General features: G+C 36.5%; 1 protein-coding gene across 5 annotated transcripts in view; it reads right to left on the bottom strand.

The window, feature by feature from the left end:
* RPS6KA3 (ribosomal protein S6 kinase A3) overlaps window positions 1-24673 on the bottom strand; it is a 73316-nt gene that overhangs the window by 8077 nt on the left and 40566 nt on the right. For 4 of the 5 annotated variants that reach the window (XM_045290710.1, XM_045290709.1, XM_045290708.1 and 1 more), the window contains 13 exons: window positions 19897-19977; window positions 18992-19071; window positions 18123-18229; window positions 15885-15922; window positions 15408-15550; window positions 14716-14786; window positions 10923-11011; window positions 10708-10772; window positions 10528-10630; window positions 7680-7804; window positions 4862-4987; window positions 2312-2401; window positions 211-369 (listed from right to left, as the gene is read on the bottom strand). In XM_045290710.1, the coding sequence (XP_045146645.1) occupies window positions 211-369; window positions 2312-2401; window positions 4862-4987; window positions 7680-7804; window positions 10528-10630; window positions 10708-10772; window positions 10923-11011; window positions 14716-14786; window positions 15408-15550; window positions 15885-15922; window positions 18123-18229; window positions 18992-19071; window positions 19897-19977 (1277 nt within the window). The remainder of the gene's footprint in view (window positions 1-210; window positions 370-2311; window positions 2402-4861; window positions 4988-7679; window positions 7805-10527; window positions 10631-10707; window positions 10773-10922; window positions 11012-14715; window positions 14787-15407; window positions 15551-15884; window positions 15923-18122; window positions 18230-18991; window positions 19072-19896; window positions 19978-24673) is intronic. The other variant, XM_004709923.2, reaches the window with a different exon arrangement.

The raw sequence follows: 24673 nt of genomic DNA, 5'->3' as shown, positions 1-24673 counted from the left end.
GAACTGGGGCAAGGACTGAGAGGGCGATACAGTATTTATCTCCCTGCTCTCTGTCCAATTGAAAAATAAAGTAAAGAAAATAATGTAAATAACAATAATATCAAGCTTCAGGTTATTCAGTCATCCAGCAAATACTTATCATGTGCCAAGTCTTTATATAAGACGCTTAAGGCATCAGAGTGAGCATATATAAAGTGTTCCAAGACTTACCCCTTGTGCATGAAGATATTCCACAGTTTTGGTTATAGTAAACAGGACAGCACTGGCTTCGCGTTCAGAGAAAAATTTCTGTCTGAGAATTTTATCCAGCAATTCACCCCCTTTCATAAGTTCTGTTACTACGTACACGTATTTTCCATCATCATATACCTGTAAAATGCAACATTAAAATGTCAAAAAGAAATCGTACTTTTGTGTTTTCACATGAAAGTTCGCACATTAAAGGGAAACTGAGGCTTGCTTTATGCTGGTGGAATCTTTTCGTTTTTCTCACAATCACTGGGAGATATGAAACAGATGGGTCTGACTAGAAGTACATCCAGTCACTTCTTCCTGTGAAACATAATTCAAGGCAATCTAAGTAAATATGCATGAAGACTGAACTTCTGGTTTTAGGGGCTCATTCCCCTTCTTTAAAAAAAACCATTTCCCCCCATTCCCCTTCTTGATCTCTTTTTTATCTAGTGGTGACAGAACTGGTAGAAATACAAACTCCTGTGCTTTTCCTGAAACACCTGCATTTGTAGAACTTTTATGTGTAAATACAAAGTACAAATGAGTTATTCTGGTTTTGCTTAAATTAAAACACAAGTTGTAGACTAGTCCTAAACCAGAGGATACAGCAGCAAAGGCCTTCTAAACACAAAGGTACATCGGAAATTGCAGAATGGTGAAAGAGAGGTCACTGCAATTTTGGTTTGGTCCTCTGGGCAATCACAACCGGAAACCACCTGTTCAATAGTGCATTCCAGTCTCTCTTTATGCCTCACTGTAGAGTTCTTGGGAACCAAGAATAAGTACCAGGTACAATACCAGGTGTTGGGGCCCCAATTATGGAGAACACCAGGTTATTGGCCTTGAAGATTTTATACTCTAGTAGGGAGAAGCAGACATAAAAGACAGATAAGAGTAAGAAAATGTCACAGATGATGTAATAGAAGTCTGGAGGAAACGCTACAGGCATTGGAATCTGAAAGGAAGGAAGCAGCACAAATGTCAAAAACAAAACAAAACAGGGCAGGGACAAAGGCTGAAAGAAAGCAAACACTTGTTCTCCACTTCCTTTGAAATTTGCTTTGTAGGGTTCTTTGACATTGATGATGCTGTAGGTTAGGCACTGAGCTGTTAACACCAAGGTTTATGGTGTAATTCCACTAACCATCGCACTGGACAAAGATGAAGCTACCAGAAAGATGTGCTACCATAAAGGTTTGCAGTCTGGAAAATCTGGTGAGTCAGAATTGACTTGAAGGCAGTGGGCTTGGCTTGTTTTGTGTGTTTTTTAATTAAATGGTTTCACATTTTAATGGGATCAAGTTTAACATTTTCTTTCTAATACTGAGCAGTGATAAATTAATCTGAGGAAATCTCAGAGGTAAAAGTTACTTTAAAAGTTCTCCGTCTATGATTCCCAGAGTTATTGCCTATTTGAGCACCACAAGCAGGTGAGGATGTCATGCTAACGGGGGAGTTCATGTCCTTTGCCTACAGTTCATTTACGGTAAGCCAGGTGGGACATAGATAGTCAAGCATTATGGGAGCACAGAGGAAGATACCTCACTTCCACCTGGGGATGGTGATGAGGAAGGCAGACTTCCTGGAAGATGCAGTGCCTAAGCCAAGTCTTAGATGTGTGATAGGGACTTGGTCCTTCTAATCACAGGGACCATAAATTCAAAGACATAGAAGCATGCAAACATAAGACATGTAAAAAAATGTACATGACAAGGCATGGGCGTGTGAAGAAGTATGAAAACTACTACAGAGGTAGCAGGGGCAGGAATTTTAGGCAGTGAAGTAATATGGTCAGTAAAGTATGTGAAATGTCTGGCAGCACGATGGAAGGAGGATTGTGGAGTCCTTTCAGAGGTCAATGAAGGAATCCTGAATATTATTTCATTTCTAAATATTCCAAGCAAATACAGATCTTAAAAGCAATATTGATAGACATACTTTAATACTTGAAGAGTACACAAATGTTCTTAAAACTACATTTTAAACTTAATGAAATCCAGTTATTTTTGAAAATCTATTTTTAAACAGTCCAAGTATGTTAGTGATTCAAATGATTTGCATTAGAGAATCAACTTACGTCCTTTAGAGTAATAATGTTCGGATGCTGTCCATAACGAAGGAGGATTTCGATTTCTTCTGTTGGGTCTCTCTTACTTTTATCAATAATCTAAAAGGCAAATTGTAAAACAAAATCTCTATGAACCATGCATTTTTAACCTTTTCCTTAGAGTTATAAACCTAATGTATTATATTAATACTGACTATATAAGCTGTTAATCACCCAGTTTTATTTTAACACCTGGCCAGACTGTTTAATCAAAATGGGGAAAACCAGCTGGCAAAGAAGTAGCATAAATTCTACCCCATGAGTCACTTTCCTACCCAGTCTCTGATCTAGTTTTATAATAACTTTAGAACTTTCCAAGAACTAAAAAGGATAAAGAAAAGGAACCAAAAAATAGAGTAAGCATATATTTCTTCCATTCTTGAATGTTTTAAAACATTTAGCAAGACCATTACCTTCTAACTCAATACGGCCGACTACAAGCTAAATGCATCCCTATACCAATATCAGTAGTACTTCCTGCAATAAAATACCTCAATGGAATGTCACATTACTTGTAAGCTACTTATAAAAATTAATTAACAGTTAAGTAGAACAAGGTTATTTTTGAAGCTAGTCAAAAAGCAATGCAGAAACCACACCTACAATTTTACTTGGCTGGAATTATGTTTAATTATTTTAATAAAGCCTATTAAAGTACTAACATAGTTTTCCAACCCTTTTATTATCAGCTGCTACTTAAAAAAATGTTTCTATTAATGTTTTAATCTATTAAAGTAATATTATAGTTGAAGAAAAAAAGAGGGCGGGGCAACTCAAGTTTTGTTTTAATTTCATCCAAAGGGTAGTAAGAAACAAATTTTGTGGCTCTCATATTTTCTAATTGAAAATAACTTAATAACTAATATATATATATAATAGCAAAGACTAACAACCTAGAAAAGAGATCCCCTTTTCAATATGAACCCCATCTTCTATCAAAGATAGATTTAGTTGTAAACAGTTTCCTATTTGTAGAAGAGGGAAGACTGTGATGCAAAGGGCGGAATAGGCAATACCCGAACCAAACTCAATGCCATTGAATCAATTCTGACTCAGTGCAACCGAGAGACAGAGGCTACACATGTTTATGGATGCAGACTACCTCATCTTTCTCCCATGCAGCAGTTGGGTTCAAACCCCTGCTCTTTCAGTCACTAGCCCAACACGTTATCCACTATGCCACTAGGGGTCCTATATGGAATGATAGGCGAATCAGTCTTGTGAAAAACAGAATACACTGGAGGTGCTATTTTCAGCAATATTTTCTCCGATCTGAAGCCTAGCTATATATTGTTTATACAAGTGTTGTGGAACACAGCATTGTAATATTTGAGTAGAATCCATTTGTGCTGGGATTGGTTTGGTGCTTCTCTCTTAAATCACAAGGTTCCACAAGAGCTGGCCGATTTCTCAAACATTTGCCACTTTCCTTTTGGTTTCTGTAATTCAAAGGGGACCTCAGGGCATTTCTCCTATTTATGGTCTGTTTAAGGAGGCAAGATACATTTTTAAACTGTCTACCCAAGAACACTGTATCTTCTCCCTCTTTGCATGTGAACAATTGGAAAATTTCTATGTATTTCAAATGTTCTTTCAGAAGAAAAAAAATTAAAATGTAGTTCTATGGTTTCATCTTTATACCTAACAGAAAGGCTTATACAAAGGAAGGATAGAATCAACAATGCCATTTTCCCACAAACGAAACATAAAACACTGACATTTATCAACTAGTTCTCTGGTTAAAGTTAAGTTGAAGGCTTCTGACAGCACTTGAAATGTTCGTGATAGCAGAGGTGGCTAACCCAAAGAGTCAAAATGCAGAGACAACCATAGTATTTGCTCGTGTACAGCTAAAGTGTTGAAATTTTAACTTTATTGTGAAGTATGTGTCATGGCTTGCTGGCTTAGAAAATTCTTATTATCTTAAAATACCTAATGAAATTAAAATGGCTAATGAGAATTGATTTTGACACTAGTGGGAGTTATTATTATTTAGTCACAGTTCCATTTTCCATGGGAAGGAAGGTGTGAACATTTTGGCCAAATAAATGAGAACATAAAAAGTTCTGTACGCAGTTTGAGAGATTTCTTGACCATATAAAGGGATGCTCTTTTGAGAAGAAACCCACTTGCTGGGGAGTTGGTTACATTCATAGTGATACTACAGGACTGTGTAGAACTGCTCCAAAAGGGTTTTGAGGTTGTAAATCTTTCTGAAAGCGGACTAACTCATTTTTATCCCATGAAGCAGCTTATGTGTACTATGAAATTTTAGGTAAGCAGCTCAATGCTTAATCCACTGTCAGGGGTAAACTCAGCCTAATCAGATGTATGAAAACCTTAACTTTAGCCCACAGGGGAATAGATGACTTCAGATTATGATCCTGAAAATCATGCAGGTTTACACCTTTTTAATAATAAAAGGCATATTGACTAAAAAGGGAGAGTGTTTGCTTTATTAATGGTCCTGATATGCAATAAGAATTGTTTGAATTGTATTTTGAATTTGACAATATTTACCTTCACTGCAAACTCCATGTTTGTGGCTTTGTGGATACATCTCTTGCAAACAGAGTAGGAGCCAACTCCAATGTCTTCTTTGACTTCATATCCATCAGTAAACTGAATACTATTTCTGTGCAACTGCTACAAAGAGAATGATAGATTGACCAACCATTCATAATAACTTTGATATATTTTTTAATAGGGGGAAGGGTTACTCAGTAAGCATTGTTGGGGTTAAATAGGAATATGCATGGAAATTGGTAAAAATAAAAATGAATCTATAGCATTTATTCTCCCACAATTGTTTATTTTTACAGTGTCTACAATAAAAAATACAGAAAGAAGTAGGCTTTTAAAAAGCTTTGTTTGAAAGAAAAAAACCCTGACCATGATGTATAAAACAAAGCTACTTGATGAGGGGACACAGCCTTATTTATGACTCGGCCCCCTTCTACTTCTCAATAGGCTAGAGGTCTTTGAAGTCCATTAATAAATTGGGAGACGTTTGAAAATCTCTGGTATAAAAGAAAACATTTCGAGAGATTTAGAATGGAAACATCCAGATTCTTGTCTCAGATGTATTATTCACAGATCATGTGAAATTTAACCCCAGGGTTTTCTCAGATGAAAATAGTGAGGATTTAGTAGAATAGAATACTGGAAAGTGTTAACTTTTTAGAACCATCAGTAGCCATGTCCTTCCTTCTTTACCCTTGAGTAATACAACTTCTGCAAACCAACTGTTAATGGGTTAGGAACTAGTAACATGTCGAAGGAGAATGAACAACAAATTACTGGCTACACAGGTTGAGGGAAGCTGAACCTCCATGCTTCGGACACTCAAAGAGGTAACAACTTGAATTCTGTAGAATAAATATATAAAGTTGCAGTTTCTGTATTAGCTACATTAGTTATCATTTTAAAACTTTCCATACATTGCTATACTTATCATAGCCAAAGGGATAAACGAATTCAACCTGCCATGTTGCTTTTTAAAACGTGTTTAAATTGATTTACTGGAAGGTAGAAAACAGGACGACTGACTCACACAAACAACTTCACTTTTTGAAGTTTTCAAATTTGAAGCAAATTCAAATGCTAATTGTACCATCAAACTAATTTAATGTTTTAAAAGAAATATCTGGTATTCTATGATCAGGAAGAATGAATTTCATTTAGTGTTGCACGATATTACGATGGCAAGAGGTAATAAACCTAGTGAGTTAGTAATTAAAGTTAACTTGTGTTCCAGTAGTAATTACATAATCACACCCACACACACTACCACCCCACCCCCCACCTAAAAATCTCCCTTCAATCACTGGTTCTCTAACTCTGGTAATACAGATGGGAGTCTTACAGGTGCAGTGCAGTACTTAATTTGATCCTTGTAGGTAAATGAGGTGTATGGCATCCTTGTGGGGTGAACATGAATATAAGGCGCATGGCACCTGAATGTGGGGATCGGTCAGCTTTACCACTCCACTAGGCTTAAAATGAGCCATTGCATTAATGGGAAGGAGGATCTCATGACTGATTCATAAAGAATAATTATAGACTAATAAAGAATGTGTTCTTTGGTTTCAGGATCCCTGTGCTGGAAAGCTGCTCAATTCAAGAGACAGAAAGCAGTGATGCAAGAGATGGCAAGAAGCTAAAGAGGCAGCAGATAAAGCGGCTTAAGATGGAGCACTGGATTTCTCAGGCAGGGACCTGAGTGCTTGAGAACAAGAGGTTTACTGGGAAAGTGGGAAGTCTCTGGCACTTACAGGAAGAGCTAAGGAGCTTTGTAACACTTGCCTGAGGAGCGGAGAAGTGAGGCCTAGGAACTGCAGAAATACGGGCCAGAGAGAGCGCTGGAAGTGGGCACAGCTAAGAAGCAGCTCTCCTGATAGAAGAACTTTAGCCTGAGACCTTTCTTGATACTTCAAAAATAAGCTTCAACATTCTAAGTATGGTCTGTGAGTTCTGTTTGGCCACTGTTAATGAAGTATCAAACCCAGTAGAGAAGTAGAGCATGCTGAGGGTTTAGTAGTTGGTATTAGAAGTGGTATAAAGAGGGTGGAAGATAAATACCTGACCTTAACCTTGGGCTGCTCTTCTTGAGTTCCTTTCCCTCCTTTAAGTTAGAGATTAGATGCCATCCTTGTACCATTTTCATAGTAATGAAGGGAACCCTAACCAGTACTCCTAAGAATATCTCTTCCTAATGATAATAGTGGCTTCATGAGAATAAAGACACAGCGCTTGGAAAAATTCACACAATTTGAGTTCACTTTAATTTCTTTCATCTTTCTAGGGTAGGGATTGGCAAATCATGAGAAGAAAATAAAGCTCACTGCTTTTGCGAAGAGTTGCTGGCACAAAGCTATGCCAACTTCCGTATGCATTGTCTATGTCTCTTTTAAATCACAATGTCAGAGACGGACAGTTGTCTTGAAGAGCTGGAACGAAGATCTTGTGGCCCCAAAAGCCAACTTTCTGCCCTTAACAGGCAGTCAGCTGTCCTATTTTTCCAAACACCGGGGAACTAGGAACTAATCACTCACAGCTGACTGGAGTGAAGCTGCAGGTGAAAGCAAGGAGGCCTGAGAAACACCTGGAAAGCACAGGCGAGGAGCAAGACAAGATCACCTCTTAGAATTTCGCTCTCAGGCCACAGAGTGATGTAGGGCTTAGAGTTACGGCAGCTCTCCAGTCACCAAAGAAATAGCTAGTACTAATTTTCATTCCAACATATAAAAACATATTCTTAAGCTACTCACACAAAAAAATCAACGGATAAAATTTAGCTACTCAGGCACACATTGAAAATTATTTAGATATCACTCACCTGAACAATTGAATGCACACCAACTGTCTGCATTGCTTGGCTTTCATCATCTGAAGTGATTGCAACAAAGCTAAATCCCCGGAAGAGCTGATGCGCATTAGCACTAGGTGGAATGCCAGGTGAATCTGAAACCAATGAGAGGTTACTAGGATTCCTTTCTTTCTTATTCTGAGATTCTACTGTTCAAGTACCTAGTATATAGTTCTAAAAGAACTCATTCATTTGAATCTAACAAACTAATGCATTACTGGATTATTGTTATACTACATTTGTGCTGTCCAGTAGGGCATTATGCAAATTTTCCTTATCTATGTTGTATAATAAGGTGCTCAATAGCTACATGTAGCTATCAAGTACTTGAAATACTAGTGTGACTGAGAAATTGAAATTTTAATTAAATTAAACATGAAATTCAATTTAATTAAATAGTACAACTTAAAATGATAACCTAAGGGTGCTATGGCTGCTAGTTGGAGATTGGGGGGCTGATCTGTAGAGAATTTAATAGAATGGCATTTAGTCTGATGCTCTCAATACTTGGAATGGAAAGATTTAAGTCACAATTCAAAAATTTTTATATTTAATAAGTCAAATGAAGAACAAATGTTGTGTTGTTCTTAAAATGTATTTGGACATGATGTGTACTAGTATCTGAATGACTGATGTGGATTCCATCAGCAGAGACAAAATTGGAAATTCCTTCTAGAATATCATGTTCACTATAAAAAAAGAAAAACGTATTAAATGTGCTCTTCAGAAGGTGCTGAAGGGATCAGTTATCAGGCATCAAAGAACAAAAAATCTTATCATTGTGTGCTCACCTCCATGCTACGATCGCTGAAGACAAATGGGTGCATAAGCAAATGTGGCGAAGAAAGCTGATGGTGCCCAGCTATCAAAAGATACAGCGTCTGGGGTCTTAAAGGCTTGAAGGTAAACAAGTGGTCATGTAGCTTAGAAGCAACAAAGGCCACATGGGAGAAGCACACCAGCCTGTGCGATCATGAGGTGTCAAAGGGATCAGGTATCAGGCATCATCAGAACAAAAAATCTTATCATTGTGAATGAGGGGAAGAATGCAGAGTGGAGACCCAAAGCCCATTTGTAGGCCATTGGACATCACCAGCCAGTCAGGGTGCGATGTAGCAACGATGAAACATACAACTTTCCTCTAGTTCTTAAATGCTCACCCTCCCTCCCCACTATCATGACCCTAATTCCACCTTGGAAGTCTAGCTAGACCAGAGGATGTACATTGGTACAGATAGGAACTGGAAACACAGGGAATTCAGGGCGGATGATTCCTTCAGGAACAGTGGTGTGAGTGTCGATACTGGGAGGGAAGAAGGAGGGTGGGTTAGAAAGGGGGAACCGACTACAAGGATCTACATGTGACCTCCTCCCTGGGGGATGGACAACAGAAAAGTGGGTGAAGGGAGACGTTGGACAGGGCAAGATATGACAAAATAATAATTTATAAATTATCAAGGGTTCATGAGGGAGAGGGGAGTGGGAAGGGGAGGGAAAAATGAAGAGCTGATGCCAGGGGCTTAGGTGGAGAGCAAATGTTTTGAGAATGATGAGGGAAATGAATGTACAAATGTGCTTTACACAATTGATGTATGTATTGATTGTGATAAGAGTTGTATGTGCCCCTAATAAAACGATTAAAAAAACCAAATGTGGTATTCATAAATATAGGTACATTTGGGTACCATGATGTTTATAAACATACTATAAAGGCTAAAAGTAAGAGCAACAAATCATAGACAAATCTTAAAGATGTACTCAATATAAAGTTCTTTTTAAAAATCAGCTTAATGTTCTCAGCCTATGTATTGTTCAGTGGCTTTTAAATCAATGTGATTTATACTGCCAAGGATCACTGAGGTGCTGCAACATAAAACTGCTCTAGCCTGGGCTTTTTCCTTCAAAAAGAGAAATTGAACTGAGAAGCCAAGTAAAACATTATCATATATATATTCATTGCTATGTATATGGTAGGTCATGAAGTTTTTGTTCATGTATTGGTCTGAAACTTATGCTTCATACAAATTGTGACGACTCTGGCAGAAAAGCCTTCTTATAGCAAGATGTAAATGATATAACCAAGTTTCAGTCAAATATATGCAACCATGTCTTTGCTTGTGAATAATAAACCCTCATTTTGGTGCACCTAAATGAGAGCATTCAAGGGCAAAACAGAGTGGATACATGCACCCACCACTCTGTACAAACACCCAACTATAGGCTGCCATAGAATTAATTCAAAGAAAAAAAAATTTTTCCTGTAAGTCTCTACTTAATGCAATTTGAGGATCAAGCATGCCACAGGATATGATTCATTTTGAAGCCATCATATCTTATAAAATGTTTAAGGTATGCCTGAGACTTGACTTTTACAAGTACTTTCAGAATAGAACCTATAATTAGAGTTTTAAAGAGCACGATTTATATTGGAGAGTATATTGTATAAAAATAGCTACAGGTAAATAAATGTGTATTTTTTCCTAGATAAATTGTTTAAGAACATCTATTGGATTTATAAGTAGATGTGAAACCACGGGATTGAAATGCAGAAAGGTGCCTTCATATAATAAGTTTATCCACACAGACAAGGAAAAAAAAGTACAGCAAAATTTGCTAAAAGGTTTAATTAGCCTCTTGATGGTTAGAAAACATTGGGAAAAAACCTGCCAACTTTCAAATTATTATGGCACAAAGTATGCTTAAGAATGTTAAGTTGGCAAAGATATAAATTTCTTGGAAAAGATCTTTTTTAATTTAACACAAAAACAGATTTTTTTTAATATATCAGTGTTTGATCTGGTGTGTGATTTCTCTTTACCTTTTGGAGTTTTTGCAGTAAACTCAGGATCGAAATAGAATGTATCTTCAGGTCTACCAGTGGCAGGCTTAAAAGGTGGATGAATTTCTCTTCGGTACAATTTCTGGAAACAAAGAGAGAGACTTGAACTTGCGTTCAATATGATAAAATACGTCAGGCAAGTTTTCAGGCTATACTTACATTCCAGTCTATTGTTGAGAAAAATGAATGTCTTTTAATTTCTTCAACTCCATCTGGTCCCGCACCTACCAAAGGTTAAGGAGTTGTTATACTAATGGAAATTTTATTTTAGTATTTTATAATCTCATAACAAAAAAAAATCTACCACAGTTCCCTGCCCTGTTCCCTTAAATGTCAAACACAGACCACAAAAACAAAGTAATTAAAATAATTACCTAGTCTATTAGCAGGATTTCGTTTGAAAAGCATTCGTAAAAGACTCTGGGCTTCAGGACTCAAAAACTGTGGCATTCCAAGTTTGGCCCTAGATAATAGAACCACATAAGAATTTTAATTTTTGGAGGCATCTAAGTTTTTATTTAAAATTAAATTGTTTGTTAATTCTAGATTCATTCCCACTTGTAACAAATAACAGAACAACCTTATACCCTTTATACGATCGATTTCCCCCAATAGTTAACAGCTTACAAAATGATAGTACAGTAAGTTCATTCAGACAGCTCACGTTTTCCTCGTGTGTATTTAATTCCATGCAATTTTACCATATGTGTAGGTCCCTGTCATCACCAATACAATTAAGAGAATGAAAAGTTAAGATAGCTAAGACAATGACCACAACTACCTCTTCACTCTCACCTCCTTTCCCGGTTGTTGTGTTATAGCTGTACTATGCACATACAACAGGAAAAACATTTAAAAGACTGTGACATGCTGTGTCATCCTCACCATCATTGCTATTTGAGTCCAATGTTGCACACAAAGTGCCAGTCTTTCCACTAACCCCCCCGCTCCCCACCACGTCTGCTTTACCAAGCATGATGTCTTATAAAGGGACATGTTCAAAGGACATCCTGGCTTTCGAGGAGCATTTTGGCTGGACTTCGTCGAAGGTAGATTTGTTTGTTCTCTTGGTGGCACATGGCATAATCAATTTTCTTCACCACACCATAACTCAAGGTATCAGTGATTACTTAGTCCTATCCCTGTCCAATTTTTGCAAGTGTAGAAAGGGATTGAAAATACCACAGCTTGGGCTAGGTGCACCTTAGTAATCAAGGTACTATCTTGGCTTTGTAATACTTCCAAGAGGTCTTAATTTATGGTAGCCAAGAATCTGTTCTTCATTTCTGTCATGTAGAGGTTTCGTGTGTGAACATCTAACAGAATTTTAGTCCATTATCTTATGAACTCTTTCATTTCGATTATTTTCTGAGGAATATTAGTTTGAGAATAAGATCATCTTAATCTTAGCTCTAGTTGCTATTTAAGACTTCACAATTGGGGATTGTCAATCTTGTGGGACTACTACATTAAGTAAAGGGATTGGCTGGGTATTGGGCTTCCAAATTATATATAACATTGGAACTCTTTTCTCATAGACAGTTTATGGAAGTTCAATACTTAAAACTGAAAAAATGACATATGCTATATATTCCTATTCATCTTCCCATTCCCTTTAATAGCCTGTGCAGGGAAGAGGAGCAGGTGGGAAAGCAGTGTGTGGATTATCTAAGAATCTGTGTCACACAGTCTGAAAATCCCTGGCCTGGATACTTTTGAAGTTTGGTTTCTTTTCCCCAAATTATAAATTACAGAAACCCAAACTCCTGAAAAACATTTTAATGTAGAAAAATTCCATTAGTTTTTAATTTCATGAACTTTTTGAATAATAGTACATAATAACAGTAAATAATATCTTAAGTATTATAAATAACAGTAGGGAAAAAGGGATATTTCATAAATGTAGCCATTAATTATTCAGGGAGTGGTTACTGAGCTAATGTGCAAGCCTGGTGAGTGCTGAGGAACTAGATAGCCTCCTGTGGTTCAGCAGGGAAGATGGATATGCACAGAGGTAATACTGTATCATTAAAAAGTATCAATTTAGAAAGACAAAAAGCAAGAGTTCAAAAAGCAAAGTCTAGTTAATTCTGATTCAAAACAACCCTATGAGATTTATGGGAGATAAAAGTTGCCAGTGTTCCACATAGCATCAATACTTTGTATCATCATTTTTTTGAAACTGTGCACACACACCTTATTTCTTTTGCTTACCCAACTATATAGACAGTCTCCAGGTTATGAACAAAATCTGTCCTTTTAAGATTTTGTAAGTATGTTTGAACAGGTGCCAACCCCTAACTAAAATCAAACTCACTGCCACTGAGTCAATTTTGACCCAAGATGGCAAACACCTGAGAAGGTAAATACTAGAACAGACAGCCTCATCTTTCTTCCAGGGAGCCATGGGTGGGTTTGAACTGCCCACTACTGGTTAGCAGACCAACCAACACTTATCGCATAGTGCTGACAGGGCTAATAAAAACAGGTGCAAAAAAACACCCCAAAACAAAAGCAGGTGCATATGGTTCTTCTTTAGCCCTTCTTTAGTGGAAGAGAACGCTTAAAAGCTTTTCAGTGATTTACAGGGGGCTGGTTTAAGTGTTTCAAAACAAAGCTTCAAACTTGTTCTTCCAGGTGCAGACATGGCTGGTATGCAGCATGGCAGTACCATGCTCAAAGACTGCATGCTGCTTTGAATGTGTAATTCCCCGAAGTCTTGCCAATAATACCAAATATCATGCATCAGCTCCTGAAAGGGCTCACTAGGCATCTTCCAAAAGCCTCCATCCCAGGGCCTGAAATTGTAATCTTCTACATTTGATCTTAGCCAAAAGGCCGAGAAGTGATCAAACTGTAATTTTTCACTCTTTGTTATTATAAGTGGTGAATTATCCAAAGTGTCAAAATTCAGATCTGTTTCTGTTTTGTGTCTTTGGGTATAACAGAACCGGTGTGAGGCTGAGCATTAGAGGGCAATTAGTTTTCTCAACTTGGATGGATGGACTGCCGACACCGATTGCTAAGACCAGGGGTGTCAAACTGGCAGCTCATGGGCTACATACGGCCCCTGAGGTAATTTTTTGTGGCCCACAATGCTCTGAAATAAAATGAAAATAGAAAAATTGTTATGAAGAAAATAGTGCTTAGGGGTGATCGAGGCAATACCTTACACACAATCCCCTTATTAACCCTTTAACCACTGAAGAAGAGTATACATGTGGCCCAGTGCCTTTCCTGGGGGCCTGTGGACATGGATAAATGCGCTGACTCAGTTCTGGTGACATTTGGAAGTGATATGTCTGCCACTCTCAGTGTCCCGTAATGTAAACCGATCCCAATAGTGAAAAAGTTAAAAAGAGAACTCTGGGTTGTGCTGTTATGAATCATACCTAGCGGCAGCGCTAGGTAACATTTTTAGAGGGAGCCATTATGTTTGTCAGCTGTCAAACATTTTGTGTTTTTTATTAGTTACTTTGCTATATTTTCCAGTCACAACATAAGAGGTAAGTGAAAACTAGTAGGAGGAAATCACTGGCAATTTTCGGGTAAAAAAGAATAATTTTAGTTTTGTAAATACATTAAATAAAATAAATGTTTAAATAAAAGTACTTACAGTGTTTTAATTATCCTATCCATATTCCTGAATCTTCACTTCAAAATATAAATTTAACAAAATTTGGAAATGTGATGTGGCCCACGTGAATCTAGCCTGTTGCACCAAATGGCCCGTGTTTTAATTGAGTTTGACACCCCTGGCTAAAACTATGTGAACAGAAGTAAAATAATGGGCATCCTTGTCACAATTCCAATCTCAAAAGTAAAGCTTTCAGTAATCAGCCAGTAACAAAAAGATAACCACAGTACAGGTAATCCGTGATGTATAACGTTTCCAAGTTCGAATGAGTCAAACTTAAAGCCAACTTTGGGGGCGTGCATCTTATCAATTGTAATCTGTACTATATATACTGTTGTAGAGCATAATTTGCTAAGGCAATCAAATCTGAAGTTTGAATGTAATGTAAACTTTCCAAAGAACAAAATGATATATTTGATTTATGAAGATATCATTGGAAAAGAACCACATCCAAAGTCCAGGACAACTTGTCCGTCGTATACCATTTTATTTTTAAATATTCATGAAAGCACAAATAAGGGAGTACTTACTTAAGAATCATAGTCATTGTTTCTTTTCGATCTTTTCCTTGGAAAGGTAGTGTGCCAGTGAGCATTTCAAACTGAAGAGGCAAAATAATGCTGTTAGCCAAGAAGGATAAAAATGTAAAGGCTAGAAGGTTAAAAAAATCATCATAATTAGTAGCAAATCTGGAAATATTACATAATACAAGTGATTTATACTTCTGCCATATGTACCCATTGTTGACAAATGAACTAGTTGTTTTGCAGAAAATATCTTTTAAATGGCAACTTAAGATATACATGTGTAAATGTGCCAGTTTCAAATGGATTTATTTTTAAGATTTATTTTGTCAGTTGTCCAATATTTTGTGTTTTTTATTAGTTACTTTGTTATATTTTCCAGTCACAACATAAGAGGTAAGTGAAATACCTTTAAGAATACCTTTTTTTTTAAGAATACCTTTCTGTATCAATTTCTCACAAAGAGTAAAAACTGTTAAAGATTAGATTACTATTATTTGCAGAAAGTCTAGGGTGACATATTTCTGATTTTCCAAATTAGGACACAATGGAAGTAGCTAGTGTGTTCCACAGTTCTTTTGTACTCAATGTTATGATTTTCTCTTATATATGCAGTATGAAAATATCAATTCACTGGTGATTCTCATTTAACAAGCAAAACAAGAACAAAACAAAGGAAGATAAAACCCAAAGCTTACCATCAACACACCAAAAGACCACCAATCAGCACTCTGAGTATGACCACGACGGTTAACTACTTCTGGAGCCATATATTCCACAGTTCCACAAAAAGAATAAGCCTTCTTTTCATGGTCAATAGACTCTTTACTTAGGCCAAAATCTAACAGGATAAATATGGAATTCATTAAATATACTGTAATTACTCACACATGCCAATTTTAAACTTTTGGGTTCCTACATTAATATAATTGCTTAAATATTTTAATCCATGTTTTAATTGAAACAATCAACTACTGACTATTTATACCATCATCAACCATAAAAGGAAATTCCAGAGGGACAGAAATATGTTTTTAAAATGAGGACTTGAGAGGGAGGGAAAAAGAGGAGCTGATCCCAAGGGCTCAATGGAAAGTAAATGTCGAGAAAAAAACGATGTTGTAAGAGCCCCCCAGTAAAATGATCTAAGTTGAAAATAAAATGAGGGCTTTTACCTGTTAACTTGATGTGACCTTCTTCATCAAGAAGTATGCTAAATGAAAACAAAGTTGTAAAAATCTTTTAACACCAAGAAACAGAAACTTAGGGAAGCTGAAATTGAAATTTTTCCTGAAAGCATTCTAAAATATCACTTCAGCCTCAACGTGTGAAAAAGTAAAGGTAAAGGGGGGAAAGATTCATTGTCTGAATGAACTAATGAATACTAAAACCAGAACCAAACCCACCAGTTGCAAGACTGAATCGAACTCATAATGACCTTTTGGACAGATTAGAACCACCCCACAGGAACTTTATTACTGTACATCTTTAAAGAAACAGACGGCCACACCTTTCTCATGTGGAATGGTTGAGGGGCTCGAACCTCCAGCCACTAAGTAGGCAGTTGAAGGCTTAACCACTGATTGCAATAACTTTTATTGAGTCACAGGTACTTGAGAAGCATCCTACACAATTCTCCCTTTCTCTGACTTTTCATTGACTCATGCCTTTACATTTATCAAGTGTTTTCTCTCTTTCCCAGCAAACTGAGCTCCTAGAAGGTTGTGCTCTTATTCTGCTTTTTAGCTCAGTGTCTGGTAGCTCACTGACAAAAAGAATGAAAACGTGAGGTTCCTCTTAGGTAGGTTCAGACAAAGTGCATATAGTGCCATAGTGCATATAAAAGGAATTATTCAATGGTAGAAGCCATCTCCTTTTGTACTGAAAATATTACACAAGTTAAGTGAGTCAAAAACTAAAATACCCTCAAATTACTCATTTAGTTTGGAGGGGAAAAAAAAAGAAAAGCAGCTATGTCTAATAATTTTTTTTCTTTGAAGGACTATATGCTTGAACATTTAATTCCACCAGGAATTAGATTTTATGTCATGGTAGTTAGAGATTGGGAAAACAGTGAGGAAAAAGCCAGTAATTATCTGAGGTATAAAACAATACCATTAAATTCATACCACAAAACAAAATAGAAAACAAAGACATGTGAAAGCAAGCTTTCTACACAATTAGTGAACTAGACACCAAAAGAGCTCTTTTACTTCCTGTGGCAGTATAGAATGAATATAATTATTTTAAATAGACAATTTTGAAAAGGTGATGGTTCCATAACTCTGAACATATGAAAAATTACTGAACTCTATAAATTTAAACCAGTTAAACTGTATGATATGTGAAAGATACCACAATGAAACTGTTCAAAAAATTTTATGACAAAAATACAGCTGTTTATATTCTAAAAAAAAGAAAAATGATTTTTATGACATACTGGTAGATAGAGAATACTGACATTAAAACAGATGTGTACAATTTTTAGAGTCAGAATAGTTCTTTAGTAATTAGTCAGATATTGACAGTATCAGTTAACCGAAAACTGATAGTGACTTAATACTAACTGACATTAACTGAAGCTCAACTTCCACTTAAAATTGGAAACTACAGGAGATAAAATTTTTTTTAAATGTTGTGGGGTGAGGCAGTAAGCTAGCTCTACACTATTCCAGCCTATCAAAAATTTTCTAGATTAAAGTGAAAAAAAAAAAGGCCAGATGACAAATATAAAATCATGAGATATAGAAAGCCTTGCCAAGAATAGAGGTCATGGAAGATATCTTAAGAGTGATGGACATGAACCAGAAAAAAAACAGTGGGGGGACAAAAACGAGACAAACCCTACTAAGACAAAAATCAGGAAAATGCATTTACAGGATACAGAATGATTCCATTTCTTATTTGGTAAGGAAAATGGAAAGTCTGCCATCGAGTCAATTCTGACTCACAGCCACCCTACAGGACAGGGTGAAACAGCCTCTGTGGGTTTCCATTCTTAATGGGAGTAAGATAGCTTCATTTTTCTCCCATGGAGCCACCGGTGGTTTCAAACTGCTGACTTTGACAAAGGTTTCTTATAAACCAATGGAAAAAATTCCCATCTTAAAAGACAAATGGGTTAAAAAACAACAACAACAACAACAACAACAACAACAAAAGTCGAATGGGTAAAGGCTGTGAACAGAAATATACAAATTACCAATAAACATATAAACAACATGCATTTTTAGCCTCATTAAAAAATGAATGGAAATAAGCAAGATAACAGAAATTTAAAATGTGTGCAGATACATAGTGTCAGCATCGGTCCTCTAACATAAACCTTGTGTGAGTTTTATGAAATATTTCCTATTACCTGCAAATAATCATATTCAATTAATGGCTGTTAAATTGATAGTATGATTTCTTACTTTTCTGGTTTCAGGTCTCTATAGATTATTCCCAGGCTATGTAGATGGTCTAAAGCAAGTGCAAGTTCAGCCAAGTAGAATTTGACATCTTCTTCTGTGAACATCACCTAAAATAAAACACCCATTTTTTTTCTGTTTATTTAGGATTTGTGATGTTTAGAGGACCACCATAGGTGTTTAAATACCAAAATATATTATAAGCATGGTTGTTATATTTAGTTTCTACTATTTACTTAGGGAATTAAAATGTGAAAAACTATCAGACAACTATTTACTTAGTAAATATTAACTATGGACAGTGGGGGAAATAATTTTACATTTTAAATAACAACTGTATTTGGCTTGTTCCATTTTGTGGCACCAAAGTATCATTTTAGAAATGAAAAGTGGTATTTGAAACATATGCTAGCAGAAAGAAAATGTTTTGAAAGCAATGGCAACACATGTACAAATATGTTTGATATGATTGATGTGTGCATTGTTTGAAGAGCTGTAAGAGCCCCCGATAAAATGATGTATTAATAATTAAAAAACCATCATTCAAAATGTTAGTGAAAAATACTGAATTAAAAAATCATGAAAATTTTTTTTACAAAGTACACTGAGTTTTCGCTATTAATTGTTAACAGGATACCTTGTTACTGCTTGAGAAAACCAGAAGCAGGGCTAAGGCAAAGGTAGTTGTCAATTTAAAGTCCTGCTTCCAGAATAAATGAAAAAGTTAGGAAAAGAACATTTTGCCCCTGATTCTATAACTTAAGAATCTTTTGATGCTAGAGAAAATACAATAACCACAATATTGAAATTTAACAAACCTTTAGATGGAACAGATTCATATAAAGAGATTAAAATAGACAATAATTATATACCTCTTTGGATAAGCGTGTAAACAAATCTCCTCCCCTGAGAAAATCCAAAATAAGATACAGCTTCCCTTCAGTTTGAAAAGCTGAATGAAGAAATGAACATTTCCATTTAATTCCTGAAGTTCATGGTTTTAGGCTTACACATGGTCAACTCATTCACAAATATATAAATATAACTGCTAGTAAATTACTGCTTATGTTATAGACACAAACTTATTCCATTCAGCAGGAACCCCCAAGCACTGCATTTAACATTTCCCTTAGTATCTAAGTGGAAATGTTAAATGCAGTGTTTCTTATTATGGAATCATTAGAACATCTGCTGGATTTTTCTTTAGATGAGAGTCTCTAAGTAATCTAAGATTCCAGCTCAGGTGACCAATGAGGAAAGCTCCAAGAGAAAATCTTAATATCATGAAATAAAATACAAGAACACTACACTAATAGTAAATAACGAGGGCTCCTTACATTTAAGTACACAAGATTAGGAATTACGGAGTCTTTAAGCACTGAGAAAGAAACACAAGGTTTTGAGGAAAAGGCAGGAAGGGAATTGTTATCTTGGCATTATGGATCTTTCTTGCTTTTAAGTTGTGTTAATACACATGGACTATTAAAATGCTGCCACATTCTTAATACAATGCATTAGTATTACCTGTTCCTATGGGAACTACTCACAAATTATAATATATACTTAAATATGCATAAGATGCTTAAAAGAAAAGTAAGTCAAGCACAATAAAATCTTTTAAAGTTTGTCTAAAAAGCTCTAGTTTAATTTACGACTTTACTATGTGTATCTGCTAAACTCTTATGAATATAAGCACATGCGTTTACATACATTAGTACATTTGCATGCATCTAGGAGTTGGGGATAAGGTCAAGGACTGTGGTGGTTTCTAACTTACCATAATGCAACTTGACAATAAAAGGATGATTAACTTCTACCAAGATATCACGCTCCATTTTTGTCCGAACACGGTCTCGAACTGGAAAACATTGCACAAATTGCTACATTACAATGACTTTCAGAGAAATTGTTTCTGGTACTATTTAAAATGAGATTTGGGTAATATGATTAAAAAGGTGAATGTGTCCAATTTATTACTGTGGTACCTTCAAAAATTAACATCTCTTCTAAGTTTTATATTGAAAAGACACTGCACATATTTATAAAATCTGTACTTTAAAAAGAGAAGACTACAATGTTGGTTTAACATCAACTTTAAAAGTATTTTCAGTTTTAAAATAAGGCAAAAACCAACACAACAAATCCCAAACTTTTGATACTTCTAGCAACCCTACCAACTCAATTAAACAAACATTCATTCATTAATCTATAGAACGTGGCTGTTGTGAGAAAGCTAAAGATACTGTGGTAGGACAACTGAAGGAGCAAAGGCATTTTGGATGAAAAAGATTTAGATTCAGACCTACAAATTTTTGACCAAGTTACTTAAGTTGTGAGCCTGTTACTTCCCATGTATAAAATGGGGAGGAAGGCACACAATCATTGAGGAGACTGGTATGTAAGGGATAGTCAATGAAAATTTAGCTATCATTATTCGTGTCCGTGTATCATATAAAGGAGCAGCCCTGGTGGTGTGATGGTTACACTTTGGGCTGCTAGCCATTAGGTCACCAGCTTGAAATCACCAGGTGCTCTTCAGGAGAAAGACGAGGTTTTCTAATCCTATAAAGAGTTACAGTCTCGGAAAGTCATAAGGGAAGTTCTATCAAGTCCTTAAGTAATAACTGCCTATTCCTCCATCTCCCTCCTCCAACGATAATACTAGTAAATGCTTGTTACGTGAAATAGATGATGTTTTCATCTTTGGGGTATTGTGGATAATGCTGCTTTCAATTTTTTGAGGTACATTCCTAGGAATGGAAGTGGTTGGCCCTATGGTATTGCTACAATGATCTTTTTTGAAAAATCACACAACTGTTTTCCATTATGCTTGCACTGTGTTACATTTCCATGAGCAACACGAGGGTTCCGGTTTGTCTACATGTTTGCCAATGCTTATTATTTTCTATATTTCTAAGAGTCATGTTAGCAGATGTGAAAGGTTAACTAATTGTGGTTTTGATTTATATCTCCCTAATGAATAGGGATGCTGAGCATCTATCTTTTCATGTGCTTGTTGGAGATTTACATATTTTAATCTACTGAGGTTATTATGCATATATCTATATAAATGAAGTTCATCTCCAAGGTCTGCTGACCATTGTGCTGCAGGCCAGCCTAGCTCTGTCAGCTGAACTGCGCTCTATATAGTACCAGTGGATGATGGTTTCGGAAGCAGATCTCCGTGGTTTTATTCAGAAAGACCTTTAGGTGACCTGCTGCCCACACAATTTTGGGCTGGGATCTTATTATCTGAAAGCTGTCCTTTAAATACCTACCTCTCTCTAAAGATGTACAAAGCCTATGGAAATTTATTGTTTAAAAATTGTCCTCTGATCATTAACAATATGTATAATTTGGGACCATTTTCTTTAGATTATGATGATATAGTGAGACAGATTTCTTTCCAACATTTCCTTATATGTTAACGTTCATGAAACCTTGTTTAATTAAAAATGAGCAGTGAAATTTACTCACTCAAGAATTCCTTCATTTTTTGAGGTATGATTGTATAAAAATTCTAATCTGGTTTCTTTTGCTTATGTAAGAGTGACAAATATAAATCATCCTACACTCAGGAATTTTGATTAGTATATACTGGTTCAGTAGAAGGCATGCTTTGTATTGGTTAAACTCTTAAGTACTAAAATAGAATTTGTTAATACTGACTCATGCTGGCAAAATAACGACATTCTTCTGAAACAAATTTTCTTATATGAAAGTTACTAGAATGAGTGTGATGAAGGGAAATGCTATATACGAATGTTTCTAGGATTATGTATTAACAAATTGTTTTAAGCATCAGTTTGCAAAAATCATTTAGGTTCATCGATTACTATGTAGGGCAAAATTCCCCATAAACTCAACCTAACATTATTGACCTCACTTACTGTACAAATAGGTACCTAGAAATACCTCTGACGAGAGGTCTGGAGATCTACTTAAAAAAAAAAAAAAGAACGAAAACCCCTGGATCACAGTTCTGCTGACATAGGTCATGAGCTGGAAATGATTCAATGCAATCTGGTTAGGTTGGATTATTGTACCAATACCCTCCAAACCCACCTGAAGTCTACTGTCATTGAGGAGATTCTGACTCTTAGTGAACCCATGTAAGGTTTCTGAGACTGTAAATCTTTATGGCAGCAGATAACCCCACAGGGGCTGGTAAGGTTTAAACTGTCTTGTGGTTAGCAAGACAATGCTCAGCCCATAGCACCCTTATGAATGGTGTTTTATAAAAAAGGGAACAGATGAGATCGGGAGCGTGGAGCTGATACCAAGGGCTCAAGTAGAAAGCAAATGTTTTGAGAATGATGAGGGCAACAAATGTACAACTATAGATGTATGTATGGATTGTGATAAGAGTTGTATAAGCCCTCAATAAAATGATTTTTAAAAAAAAGAGGAGCTGATACCAAGGGCTCACGTTGAAAATGTTTTGGAAATGATGATGACAATATATGTACAAATACGCCTGATACAATGGATGCATGGAATGTTTTAAGATCTGTAAGAACCCCCAATAAAATGATCTAAAAGAAAAAAAGCGGGGGGGACAGACACTGAGAGTCACACATACAAGAAAGAAACAAAGTGTGGGGCCCTCTAACAGGCAAGAAATGTCATTATATGAATAAGAACGTAAAAAAAAAGTATGCCTGACCTAATTGAATTATGGATTGTTATATCTGTGTGGACTCCCTATAAAGAAAAGGCATTTGGTTAAATAAAAAATTCTTTGTTCTTTTATTCACAAGGACAGGAAAGCATTAGAAGAAAAAGGTAAGTGACAACTAACATAGCAGATAAAAGACAGCTAACTAAAATGAGGGAAGACTAAAAGATTCCCTAGGTGCTAGGGAATCTTTGTAAAAACCAAGGTCTCTTCAACAAATGAACTACCAAAAAACCCCACTGAGTTACAGCTAACAGTGGTGTTATTATGGTTGGTGTCACCCTATGTGGTGACTCAGTGTCCTCCTCATACCCTGGTCCTTTGCCGCTTCTCCCCCTCCCACTGGCCAGGGCAGAGGACCCTCTTCTTGCTGGTGAATAGAGGGATGAGATGAGTGTGTGGGGCATGTTCATAAACTATCACACGGAGTGCTGATGGTTGATAGCAAATCTATTGAGGCCACAGCTTTGGCAGCTTTTCTCCTGGGACACCTGTTCACTATTTAGGACCTTGGAATCATTTTGGTGTCTTAGTTCTCATCCTTTCACACCCAGGTGATGCTTGAGGGATATCAGTTATCAGTATCCTGACTCAAGCACATTGGAAGGAAAAAGGTAAATAGAAACATTGAGAAGCAATATTCAATTTTTTTTTGCTTAATTAAGTAAAGAGTAGTATTATTTCTTTTAATAGTCTTTGTAAGAGGCTGTGGTGGAGCAGGGAGTTTACATGTTGGGCTACCAACCACAAGCTTAGTAGTTTGAACCCATCAACTGCTCCACAGGAGAAAGATGAGGCAAGGCAGGACCGAAGACAGTTGACAAAATTTTCAGTGGAGGAAAAAAAGGAAGATAAAATGGAAAATCAACAACAAAACGCCCCTATTCACTGCCATTGAGTCAATTCTAACTCATGATGACTCTATAGGGCAGCAGTTCTAAATCTGTGGGTCGTGACACCTTTGGGGGTCAAATGGCCCTTTCACAGGGGTCGCCTAAGACCATATTTCCGATGGTCTTAGGAACCTAGACACCACTCCTCTGTCTCCAGGTGAGTGTGCCCACACGCAGATATGCCCATATACGGGGGTCACCACAGCATGAGGAACTGTATTAAAGGGTTGCGGCATTAGGAAGGTTGAGAACCACTGCACAGGGCAAGGTAGAACTGCCCATGAGGGTTGCCGAGGCTGTTAATCTTCATGGATGCTAAGTAGAAAACTTCCTCTTTCTCCTTTGAAGAGGCTCGTGATTTCAAACTGCTGATCTCATGGGTTTGCAGACCAGCTTGTAACCATTATGACACCAGGGCTCTTTAAAAAAAGGTTGGGGGGGGTAGGAGGGGGAGAAACAGGGAAATTATGTAACAATCCTGGATATCAACCATATCCAGAGAACAAGAGTTACAACGTGGAAAGGAAAAGAGAGATGACTCCAAATTGAAGAAAATGTTTCTAGACTGAAAGACACCACACCTGGTACCTGGTAGGATGAATTTTTTTAAATCCAAGAGAAAGTTTTGGAATACTAGGAATTAAGAGTAGATTCTAAAAACTTCCAAAAGGGAAAGGTAGCTCAAGCACAAAGGTTTGGGAATAAAATGGCAATGCAATGCTTTATAAGACAGGAGGAGCAATTCCATCAGCACACCTGAGAAAAACATATTTCTCATCTAGAACTTTACACCTAGCCAAATTGCAGGTGGAATATCACAACACACTCCCTGTGTACTGACACTCTCTGGGGTACAAGCTGTGTTGCACTGCATCTAGAAAGTGCTAGAGAAAAAATTTCTGAAACAGAATTCAGCCAAAGAGGTTCTAGTCTAGGGAAAGTGAGTCCTGCATATCCTTTGGCTCAGCTAGATGCAATTTTTA

The sequence above is a fragment of the Echinops telfairi genome, unplaced genomic scaffold (genome assembly GCF_000313985.2).
Source record: "Echinops telfairi isolate 266 unplaced genomic scaffold, ASM31398v2 ScPeMD7_53;HRSCAF=182, whole genome shotgun sequence".
NCBI lineage: Eukaryota > Metazoa > Chordata > Mammalia > Afrosoricida > Tenrecidae > Echinops > Echinops telfairi.
The sequence above is the reverse complement of the archived record's forward strand: the minus strand, read 5'-3'. Positions and strand labels throughout refer to the sequence as shown.